The 12,617-nt window shown below is 40.6% G+C and overlaps 1 protein-coding gene across 1 annotated transcript in view; it reads right to left on the bottom strand.

The window, feature by feature from the left end:
* SPAG17 (sperm associated antigen 17) overlaps positions 1–12,617 on the bottom strand; it is a 156,131-nt gene that overhangs the window by 67,573 nt on the left and 75,941 nt on the right. Inside the window, exons 15-17 of the mRNA XM_067545964.1 lie at positions 5,823–5,884; positions 4,974–5,090; positions 3,035–3,189 (exon numbers count right to left, since the gene is read on the bottom strand). Coding sequence (XP_067402065.1) covers positions 3,035–3,189; positions 4,974–5,090; positions 5,823–5,884 — 334 coding nt within the window. The remainder of the gene's footprint in view (positions 1–3,034; positions 3,190–4,973; positions 5,091–5,822; positions 5,885–12,617) is intronic.

Genomic DNA, 12,617 nt, shown 5'->3' with positions numbered 1-12,617 from the left:
GCATTCATCTAAACGCAATGTCAGAAACCTCCAAAAAGGCCTGTTATGGAATTTTCACCACCAACTGGCCCTCCAAAGCCAGTCCTGTCACTTAGTCTCTGGTGTCCTGATGAAGTTTGTCACCAAGTTATAGGATTTTAGCCCATTGGAGAAAGTCATATTAGCCTGATAATTGGCAATCTAGATCTACAGACTAGCTGAAGACTATACTTTCCTCCCTAGAATGTCCAGCTTTTTTGGCTCTTTATCCCTGGGTATAGATTTAGAAGGACAAGGCTGCTTAGATTTTTCATGAACTAAAGATCGAGATATGTGGTTGGTAAAAAAGTACTCAAATCCTGTAGGAGGAAATTGGTTATCTCCAATCTGCTCTTTTTGATGTGGCAGAAATGGATGCAGGGTTTGCCACAAATCCTTGACTGGCTCAAGGATACCCTCATTTATAGACATGGACACAAAACCCTGAGAGACCAGATATAGAATATCATATAACTTGTGTGAACTTTCCTGCATGACCTCTAAAGATATCTCCAGAGTATCCACCATTCTTTTAATAAGGTCCTAAAAGCCTTAAAGTCACCAACTGTGGAAGAAATAGATGGTGTCACAGCTTTATCTGGTGATGAAGAAGAAATAGCCAAAGGCATAGGTTGATCCCCATGCTCCTTCACAAGATCTTCTTTGTCAGTATGAGGTTCTTCTTCAAATTCCTGTACAGTAGAGGATGGTTGCAGAGAGATTTTCATTACTGATGCCTTTGGTTCTGGTACTGGAAGGGATTTGGATACCATAGACAGTGGAGAAATGTCCAAGAGAGGATATTCTGGTTCTGAAGTGCCCATTACATCTACAGGTATTGAAAAGGTAGCCTGAGTTGAAGTAAGAAGTGGTACAAAGGAAGATGGTATAGTATGGATGTCTCAGTAGATGTAATCTTCCTATCAGGACATTGTACTGAAGATCCTGTGGCAGATGGTACCAGCGCCTTCAGTACTGAGGTAGAGGCATCTGTCACACAGAATTGATAATGTGATATTGAAGCAGAAGAACAGAATTCCACAGTCCCTGAAGATTTATGGACAATCAGATTTTGAAGGAGCAGGTTTGGAGAAATCAGAAGAATAATGAGTATTAGATCCCTTCTTGGATTGTACAGGGGACAGTGACTGGTGCCAAGTGCCATCTGATGATCTCTGCTCCTTCCAATCGTTGGCTGCAGGATACACTGACTGACCTGAAGAGAAGGTACAGTATGTTTCTGAGAAGCACAAGATCTCTTAGAGACAGAAGACCTCTTAGCTCCAGGCAGAGTATCTCTGGTACCTGAAACACTGACAGAAACTGGTTTTGAAGGAGCAGTAGCAGACTGGCTTTGAAGAGGGAACTCACAGTCAGACACATTTCACTGATCTTTCCATTAAAAAAAATGTCTGATGGCATCACAAGCTTTCTGTATGCACTTAGAGAAAGATTTTCAAATTGAATATTTGCTTGGGATCTGTGATTCTACTTGACAAAAAAGGCATTTTACCAGTCCATTGTTTGCAGGCATAGCTGTCTTGCAGCCAGGATAGATTTTAAAGCCTGGAGACTACCATCTCAGCCATCACATCTATGACTAGGTACCAAGGGAAAACTCAAAACAAATCAAAAGTCTCTCTTTTTTTTTATGTGTTATCAATTTGCTTGAATGAAACTTATTAGTTATGAAGAATTACAACAACAAAAAAAGATCAGACTCATTACTAAACCTAATGTAATGGACTATGGGGAACCAGATGGACACTATAACTCTCCAACATGCTGTCACGAGTGGCAAGAAAGAAATGAGTAGTGGTTGGGGCTGCTACAGCCTTTATGTTTCAGGAGAGGGAGCCTGAAGTGTGTAGGGTGCATATGCAGCCTTAACAGACACTGCTGGCTAAAAGATTCTGAACTCATCCACATGTGGTGTACACACCTATAGTAGGATCTGTGCAGCAGAAATGTTTGAACAACACTCATTCCACTGGACAATTTGTTCCTGATTAACACATAGCAAGTTTTACTTGGTATAAAATAACAATACAACTTGTACAAACATTTTGTAATGATAAAAAAAACAAAAATTGTAACTGCTGAAATGAAAAATTGGGACATTTCAGCTATTCCAAAAGATGCTTCTAGGATCCTGAGATATATGAAAAACAGAGACTCTTCTTGAAAAAAACCAGGACAAATGGACATGTTTTATTTTATTTCAATAGCTTCTTCTTCTTCTTCTTCTTCTTTTTCTGCTTGTTTCCTTAAAGAAATACATGTTGTGTGGGGACAGAAAATTCACTCTTTTTCTGTATGAACACTGAGTACCTCCTGTCCCCCTTACAGTATGCTTATCCTTACAAAACTCCACAAACCCTTGCAAATCAAGCCACAGAGAATCTCACATTTTTCACTGACTACTCTGTTGTTTGGATTATCCCTAAACCACAGTACCAAAATCAGGTGTTGAGGAAACCGATAAGGACAAAGTACAAAATAGACTCTTTGTTTGTGTTTTCTATAATGTGGTGTTCCACGAAGAAATTGTTTAAGGTATTGTGAAATTAATTCTCTAAACCTTGTCCTGTTGTGACACTTGTATACTTGAAGGAACAGATTATTACAGTTTAATTAGACTTAGTTGGCTCTTTGATCTCCCTCAACATAGTGCTCCCAATTTTCCTGATGTGGAGACCAGTATATAACTCTATTAAGGTATTTGTATTCTTATGACTTGTGATTTGTAATCATTAACATTCTATGGGTAGCCCTATTCACTCAGAAACTTTATTTCAGTAGATTCAGTGGATTTTAGATATAGTGCTACTACTCCGCCCCCAATGACCTAGTAATATCTTCTTGAACAGTTTATTGCCAGGTATTACAATTAACCCATTGATTTTTTTCATGGCATCATATTTCAAAAGTGCTTGTTATATGAAGGTCCTTTTCCAATGCCAGGCTTTCAGCTAAAATGCCTGTTTGAAGATAGTATCTGAAAAAAATGTATTACCTGAATCCAACATCAGAGTGCAGTGCAATATCCCAGGACTCTTTGCACTGACGGTGTTGGTTCATTGGATTGTGAAGGACTATAAGGAGAGAGTTATCTTGGGTGTGGTAATAGGAATCAATACACCTATATTGTTGGGTTGCATTGTATAAAACCTGAAAATGAATAGAAATCAATTCTTAAGACTCATTCTCCATACAGACAAATTGCTTCCCCAACTCCTACAAGAGGGCTTGATTGTGAGTTGTAGGGATGGCCCATAGCAACGGATGGTGCAGAGTCTCCCTACACCAGAAGCACCAAAAGGCATTTTGCCTCCAGCAGACAGAAGATCTCTCTAGAATCCCCAGGAATGTAGAAGCTGTATTCCCATAACTACATGCATTTAAGAAGTACCACTTGCTACACCCATGCAGCTAGCCAACCCCACTTGCAAGTTCATAGGAGCCATAACTTGATCTTCTCTGCCCCCGCCCTCCATCCTCTTGGGGATGCAACTTGAATGCTGGAACTGTACAGAAAGAAGTATCATTCCCTTGCCTACATATATGCAGAAAGAAAATAAATTTACTTCTTTTATGGCTATATCACATTACAAATTCATACTATTATGCTATCACCCCAGGTGTCCTTCAGATTTACTGGTTTCCAGATTTTTCAATCCCATTCTCTTTCCCATCCTTTTCCAATGCATGTACTGGCTCTAGGCTGAATCTAATTTTATATCATTTTATATTCTATCATTTCTGCAGAATACTGGAGCTGAAATGGAACTGAAATTCATTTGAATATATCATGAATTATTGGGTTTAATCTATTTTATGAATAAATTCTAGTTAATCAAATATTCAATTTACAAAAGAAAACTAATTAACAACAATATGCAAATGGATATGTAAAAATGTGTCATAGATTATATTGCTTTCCATATGGAAAATGAAATGGTATATGCCAATTTTAATGAAGAAATTTAATTACTAGAGCTGATCTGAAAAAGAAAAAGTTTTTTTCCAGATTTTGTTTCCATTTTGTGTTGAAATTGTTTTCATGGACATTTTATAACCATCTCTATTAATTACTACCAGTGGTATAGATATTAAGGCCCACTGCATTAGTAGGAATTTCCCATGTACTGTAATTTAGGATCAGATTCTACCTGGACTTTACACATGTGGTCAGTGTGGTGGGAAGAGTACAAAAAGTTAATCAAAATTGCAGTCTCTGTAACTCAACGGAGCACAAGGTCTGCTCCATCTCTATTCCCCATGGAGTTCATTGGCAGAATGCCTCCTGATGCCCCCCTGGAGTAATAGAACTCTGGGATATTCCTACCAGGCACAGTACTAATGTACAGTGAGGAAAGAACAGACAACAATGTATTTGTCGTACTGCACTCTTGACTCATCTTTCATCTTTGTTTTTTCTTTCCTTTAAGATAAATATCAGTCATTACTTTATTTCTGTGCCTGGAACTCTCTCATTGATATCCAGGGGAGTATTGCACATGGAGAACTTGTAGAACTGGACCCTTTGTTCTAGTTGACAGTCATGAGGACTAAAGTCTTCTGTTTTTTCATAAAATGGATGCAGAGAAGCTTTCCTAAACCTTTCAGCCATTGTCCTTCATTCTTGCCATGGAAGAGCGAGCCCTAGGGATAAGAAGCAAGTCCCGCTCTGTCACATGTTCAGTCTGGGGCTCCAACACCAAAAAGACAATTGCAGTTCCATTTTTTGAGTCACGAACAAAACTAAGAAATAGATTAAAATGACAAACTCATTTCACAGAAGCCACCAAAAAGCAGATGAAGAATAATGGCTTTTGGTAACCATTTACCAGGGCCAAATCTGAATCAGTAATCTATCAGTAAAGTGCTCCATATCCTGTTGTTAGTCCTCTATGCACCACCTATTGTGCCTATGAGAATCACAGCTCAAATACCTGAAGAAGAAGACGTGGCTCATAATGTTCAGCAAAACTCCAGTCTGTCAAATGCCGCTGCTGAGTCTTTTGTATTTCCGCTAAATCAGTCTCTGGGCCACACCTCTCTGGTTTAACCTCAAAGTACATCAAAAGAACAACTAAATCAATATTTTAGTATTCAGTTGTTTTAAGCTGAATGTAATCCTATTGACTTAACTACGGTGAGGAACGTGAGGTGTATAGATTAGACAGTACTCAGTGCAGCATCAGAGTTAACTGCATAAAGCTGCACATGTGTAAATCTATGTGGCAATGTTTTAGTAAGAAAATTGCCAAAAAGTTTTTGCCTTTGACTTCTTTGTGGTCAGCATAATCTAAATATTTCTCTTGTTAGGTTATATGCCTCTGAATGCTGTAAGCAATTACAGACTTACAGACAGGTTTTCTGAAGTCACTGTAACATGGCTTTACTTATCTAGGGCGATATGGCAGACAGGTGTTTGTGAAGAGGCCAAGCCACACAGTCCTATTCGTGCGACTACAGTTTGGCAATCTCTCTTAAGATCTTATGCTAAAATTAATCTCTTGAACTCAATAAGTAGCACAACATTGCCAGGGGAAGGCACCGTCTATGCTCCTTCTTGGATAGTGCAGAATTGCAAGAGGCTAATTTTACAGTACTTTAAAGCTATTGGACTTTATGGTATTATCCCAAAACATAATAAAATCAACACCCACAGGGAGATTCACCAGGAGGAGGAATTAACTTTGTACAGTCCTTAATGTTCCTCCAAGTCACATGATAGAACATAATTTATTCTATTCACTAAGCTAATCATCTCTGACGTGAAGAAACTAATTTCTTACTTTGTTTACAAGAGGATCAGCCAGACCGTCTCCTCCACCTTTGTCATTCTTTTCTATATGCACTGGAAATTGAACACAAAAGAAACATTCTAGAGCTCAAGGTATTTTCAGAATTTGTTATTCTGTTATTTACTTTATTCCTCTTTGTTATTCACATTTTGTGGGCACACACACTATCTCACCCACCAGAAAGCTATGTACATCCCTTCAAGCTTTTGCCTTATCACTATGAATAGGGCCCTGCTTCAACGATGATAAAGCATCCAATCACATTCTCGACCCTACAGAAGATCATAAGAACATAGGACTTTCCACTGATTCATAAAGTCCAGAATCCCATCACCAGAAGAGATTACTACCTGATTCTTTAGAGAAAGGAGAAAAATACCTATACTGTACTTTACCAATTGTGTAATGCTGTAAAGGAAGAGAAGAATTAATGACTTCCCAAACCTGTAGTACTTAGTTTGCACCCAGAAGCATGAGGTTTGATTAGCCTTATTTCAGCAAATACACTGTAAGCAAAATTATTATTCTAGTATGATAATAAAATTATCCAAACCTTTAAAACAATTTTTAGTGAAATGAATGGTTGTGAAAGGTGCCAGATTGGCAGTTCTGTAGATATGACATCCTCTATTTGTACACAGAACAGGTAAAGCACAGGTAGAAGTGGAAGCTTCTCCACCCTGCTCTCCCAGTGTGCTCAGCCTCACCTCTAGAAGCGAGAGAGTATTCAGCTTCGTTGGCCCATTTGTTGCTCACCTTCTCTGATGAGATGGCTAGCAAAAGGGCCAGTTAGTGACAATTGTGATGATTGTTTCATGATTTGACACTTGTTCACTGAAGACTTGACTCAAGCTACCGTATTCGTTTCATATAGGCCACTAAGTAACAATCGGATGGCAACACCTTTTTGGACACTACAAGAAGCAACTAGAAATTGGAGGTTTCATAACTATGTTGTCATTAGATCACAGAAAGAGAAGTTATTTACCTCTACAGTCAATGGAGTTCTTTGAAATGTGTTGTCTACACGTATATTCCTCTCCTGGTAGTGTATTTTTTGGTAAATAGCTTCTGTTGGGGCTCAGCATGTGCCCTTATGTTCTTGTGCTCCGCACTAAGGGCATAAAGAATGGGAGTGGCCCAACTGCCACTCAGTTGCTTCTCTATCCCAGAATCCAAATGTCATAGGACTAGTGCTAGGTGAAATTTTTCAGACAAAACATTTTTCCTCAAAAAATCCCTGAAGATACTGTGTATGAACAAGTCCTTGACATCCCATCTATGTTTGGATGAAAAATGTTGCTTAGCCTGTCTGTCAAGATAGTCTACAGACTCGGAGATGAACCACGGTAAGGGATATCTGATAATGGACACATCAATTCCAGTTGAACTCCTCCTGACACAACAAAGATGCTTTTGCCCCTCCCTGCCTGTTTATCTAGAACATGGCAATCCTATTATCCATTATGATTTGCATTTGACTGCCTTTGAATACATGGAAGGAACAAGAGCAGGCCCTGTGAACTACTCTGAGCCGCAATACATATATATGCAGTTTGCCTTTGTTTGGAGTCCAAAGGCCTCGCACACTGAAAGTGCAGGTTGAGGTGCTCTAGCTAAGGAAGATTTCCCCCAAAGGTTATACAGAAGCATGATGTTATGGTCCACAGGGACCACAGAGATTCCAAAAGGGCCACGCTGGAATATTGTGCAGGGTAAAGGCCATGTGGATTGGGATGAATCCCTAGACTCTTTCTGATCATCACAGTCACAATAAGTTGATCTAGAGTCTAGGGGAACTCCTTTGTGGTTCAGATGAGGATGAGAAAGTGCACTCCACATCTAAAGATGGGGAAGGTTGAAGAAGTTGGAGTATTAAGCTCCATGAAAAGTCTATGTTCAATCAAACCTGGCGAAACCCCAGAAGATATTGAAAGACCTAGTATCCACAATATGATGTTCACTGCTGTAGGCAAGAGGAGACATTTAGCCTCCTACAAAACCTTTAAGTCTCCTGCTACTGTATATTTCATCAGTACCAAACAGTGCAGCACCACAAACATCCAAGCCATAGCAGAGAATAAAGGTGTTGAGGGCATCAACGTGCAAGGCACAAATTTACTTGGTACCAAAGAAGTTATGAAATTGCTGCCAGCACTGGCGTGATCAGCATGGAAACCACCAGTACCAATGATAGCAGAATCACTGTAGCAAGACTGAAATAATTGGTACCAAAGTATGAGTCAACTTAGTATGTTCATGCAATACTGAAGTCTTGATACCGAGATCCCTCAGAGCTCCTATGGTAGCCATATCAGGCCGTGGAATTTCCTCAGAACAGAAGTGGTGTGGGGAATTTAGTGGAGGTTTTCCTAGAAGCAGTGCTCCTTTTTCTCCAAGACCTTTTTGTCCACCCTACAAGAGACAGAAGCTGTAGCTATGGTTAATGGAACCCTGCAGCTGACTGGAGCACTCCTGGAAAAAGAAAGTTATCCAAGGGGGTCAGAAACATGAGGATCTGATGCTGGTCTTATGGAATGGTCAAACAGAAACATCTTGCAAGTGTGCCTCTCTGGCTTTTGGAGACCTTTTTGAGAAGGACTTGCAGATGGTACATTTGCTGAGAATATGGGACTCTCCTAAACAAAAGAGTTATCTTGCATGCCCATTGTTTACAGGTATTGTATTCTTGCAGGGAGGCAATATTTATACCCTGAAAATTTGTGATTATACATCTTCAAGTCCTGGTACCAGGAAGAAAAACCCAGTTAGAATTGTCATTGTGTTAACCCTATCAAATTAGGTCTGCTCTACGAATCCTGTCTTCCCAAAGTACTCTGTTCAATGTCATATCCTCTATCACACCACATGCTAACATGTCTTTTATTATGATATCCCACCACTTCTTATTGGGTTGGCCTCTCTGTCTTTTTCCTTCAATCTTGGTCTGATGGACTCTTACCCAAATAGCTGTCAGGACTGTGCTTTATGTGGCCAAACCATCTAAGCCTTCACTCCCTCATTTTTTTCATTTATGGGTGTTACTTTGAGCATATCTCTAACATATACATTCCTCACATGGTCTGTCTTGCTTACACCACTCATCCATCTCAACATTCGCATTTCTGTGGAACAGATTATCTGCCCAACACTAAACTAACACTTTGTTGCCCAGTTCTGTTGCCATATATTGGCAATTGGGTGGACCACCATTTTATAGACTTTCAGAGTGAAACAAGCAAACAAATGGTTACCTCCCAACTCCCTCCTTCCCATCACATGTTTCTGAATATCTATTCCATAGACAGCTGTCCTTCCTGCTATGTTATAACCATCAAGGGATGCCTATTTCACCTTATCTCTGGCCATGTCCTTATATAATATACTTATTAATATACACCTCATATAATACACCTTACTAATATACTTAGTTTCTAACTGGAGAGAAAATCCACACAAGAACAGGCTTGACTTTATATTTTTGCATAAAAGACAGATAGTTCCCACTGCAGACTGGTAAATCCTTCATCTACAGGATCTAGGCATTGCAAATCAATCTGTAGCATGATTTTAGACAGTCTTGTCACTTGCCACAGATATCCCCTTCATCATTTCCTAATGGATCTATTATTTTGTGGAATACTCTTCCAAGAGAAGTGGTAGGAGCTCCCTTGTTTAAGATATTTAATACTGGATTGGACAAAAATACTCGAGAATAATGCTGCACCAGATCCCAGGGAAGGGGAAATGGAGCAGTCTAAGATTCCATTACCTGAAAAGCAAGATTCTGATTGCCCTTTGCTGCTCTCTTCCTGTGTCAATGCCAAAAAATCTTCACTACAAAACTGCAGCTTCTCTTTCAGGTTAGGCTCTATGCAACAGAAAGCAGATTCATGAGATGCAGAATCCCCCAGAAAATGGATCAAATAGGTCTTTTCCATCGAATTTGATTTCTCTAAGACACTGCCAATCAAGATATAATTACAGTGCAGCTGGGAGTGAGCTTCCCAGCCCAGGTAGACAGACCTACGCCAGCAGTGCTAAAGCTAGCACTAGTAGGGCTTGAGCAAACATGCTAAAAATAGCAAGATAGACATTCTGGGTTGGGCTGGAGCACAGGCTCTCAAGCCTAGGAGGTCAGCTCAGGCTTCTGTCTGAGTTGGAATGTCTACATTGCTCTTTTTAATGCGTGAGTTTGTCTACCTGGACTGGGAGACTCGCTCCCACCTGCAGTGTGGAAATACCCTCAGTTCCAAGTCAGACTACAATAATGATAAAACTGCCAGAGAGGCTTGCTGAAGAAATGTTAATACCAGAGACAAGAAATGAAATAGAACTTATCCAGATACCAATTATAAAATCATGCTTAGATACTCAGTTAACTGTCTGAGAACAAGTTTTTAATGGACCCCCCAGACCAAATTCAGAGGTCAGTCTAAGTAAAACTAAAAAGGGACTCTAAACTGGCATAACTTCCACCTTCTTTCACCTTCCAATATATAAGTTGCACCAACTTAGTCTTTCTCATACTGCTGTAGTCTCACACCCACTTACCAATATCTAACATATGCTTCCCTTACACAATACCTCTGACTTTGGTCTGCTAAGTCTACTTGAGTGTCATGGAGTCTAAGCTGGTGTAATCCATGTGTTTAGGGGCAGAACTTCACTTTTAAAGAAATTTTAAAGAAAAGCAATGAACTGGAGGCTTTTAACAGGTGAAGAGCTTGGCTACCTGGGATGTTAGTGCACAATACATCAGGGCGTGAATCTACAGCGCACTAGCTTACCATGCAGTAACATCCTGTATGGACATTGCTACAGTGCACTAAAAATTCTGCTTTATGCACTACAGAACTTTTAGTGTGCTGTAGAAGTGTCCTGGTGGGACTTTAATGCATGGGAAGCTAGTTTACTGTAGATTCACAACTGGCCTACCACACACTAATGTCCAAGGTAGACAAGTCCTTAGTTAAAATAAATCATCTCCTACTTTCATTTATAACTGTTTATATCTTCTTCCAAATTTCTGATGTGTAAATTATGCCAGTTTCACTCCCTTAAACTCATACATTGGTAAATATAAGGAGGTCTAAGGGAGTCTGATCCCTGGACTACACTACGAAGTTAGATCGATGTACGCCACTTTGAGTCAACCTAGTTGTGCATGTGTCTACACTTATATTTGTCTCCCGCTGATCTAAGCACCATTACAGTGGTGCAATGGCACCACCTCCCCAAGCAGCATTGAGCCATGGTTGATGTACTGAGGTCGACGCAACGTGAGGGTAGACACTGCATTATCTATGTCGATCCTAACAGTTCACCAGCAGCTGTCCCACAATGCCCGACGTTGACTGGACTGCTCACAATTGTGAACTCCACTGCCCATGGGTCACGCAGACCAGAAGGTCCCCGCCATTTTAAAACCCCAAGAATTTTTTTAATGCTTTTCCTGATTGTCCAGCTTGGTGAACACATCTTGCAGCTCTCCATTGTTGTGCGCAACTGTCCTGCCAGCTATCCTGGCTACACACTGCAGATGTGCTCCGGCCTGAGGAGACAGGAGATATTGGATCTCCTGGCCATGTGGAGAGAAGAGAAAGTTACTCATCTTGTGCAGTAATGGAGGTTCTTCGAGATGTGTATCCCTTCTTCAAGTGATGTCCCTGTGGGCGCTCCACTTCAGGTGACTATAGAGCAGTATCCTGCTACTGGCAGGGGGAACTTCAGATCAGTCCCGGTAACTGATGTTAATACTGTGGACCTTAGTTGAGTGTCCAGATTAGCATTAGTCCTGATAGTGTTGTGATTTACAAATGTGTGTTCGGAAGCCTAAGTGGCCGCCCTACATATTTTGGATATGGGAACGTTGTTAAGGAAGGCAACGGAGGTCGCCATCACTCTAGTAGAGTGAGTTTTGATATGGACCGGGGTTTTGTCCTTGATTGTTCATAACATAGTTGTATACATCATGATATCCATATGGAAAGTCTTTGGGTGGATATTGTGGTGCCATTTGAGTGTTCTGTCATAGAGACAAATAGTCTCGGTGATTTGTGAAACACTTTAGTAGCGCTCTTTGCACATCTAATGTGTGCCATCTAGCCTCTAGTTGCTCCTTGTGGGGCTTGGGATAAAATGTCAGCAGGTATATGGCCTGGTTCACATGGAAAGAAGATGATATCTTTGATAAAAATTTCAGATGGGCTCATAGTGACACTGAATTTGTAAAAGGGGAATCTCTGAGTTGATAGTATTGCTCTTGTCCTGATTGAGTCGAGTTGTGCCCCTATAAACTCTAGGGTTTGAGTTGGTACCATGACTGATTTCTGATAATTTATCTGTAGGCCTAGTCCTCGGAAAATATCTATGGTACTCTGTGTATTGTATTCTGCCTCCGCACAGGTTGGGCTTTGGAGGAGACAGTCATCTAGGCAGGGAAAAATTATCACCCCTAGTCGTCATAGGTGTGCTGCGACCACCGAAAGTACTTTGGAAAAGACTTGCAGTGTGGTGGACAGGCCGAAGGCCATATTGGTAGCCCGGCCCCCACATGGGGGGAGGGAAGGTACACTTTACTGGGGCCCAGCAAGGCTGCAACCCCCACTGCCATGAGGAAAATTTTTTTCATGGCTCATGAGTTTGTACGTATGGGATGAGGGATTGTGATATGTGTGTGGGAGGGGGCCTGTGTTACAAGTTTGTACTGGGCCCAAAAAAATTATGCTTGGGCCCTGATTGGTAGTGTTACATACTGGCTATAAACTGAAGAAACCATCAATG

The sequence above is a fragment of the Emydura macquarii genome, unplaced genomic scaffold (genome assembly GCF_026122565.2).
Source record: "Emydura macquarii macquarii isolate MOO-44397 ecotype Brisbane River unplaced genomic scaffold, CSIRO-AGI_Emac_v2 contig_1119, whole genome shotgun sequence".
In the NCBI taxonomy this organism is placed as follows: domain Eukaryota; kingdom Metazoa; phylum Chordata; order Testudines; family Chelidae; genus Emydura; species Emydura macquarii.
This window is presented reverse-complemented; position numbering and strand designations above follow the sequence as displayed.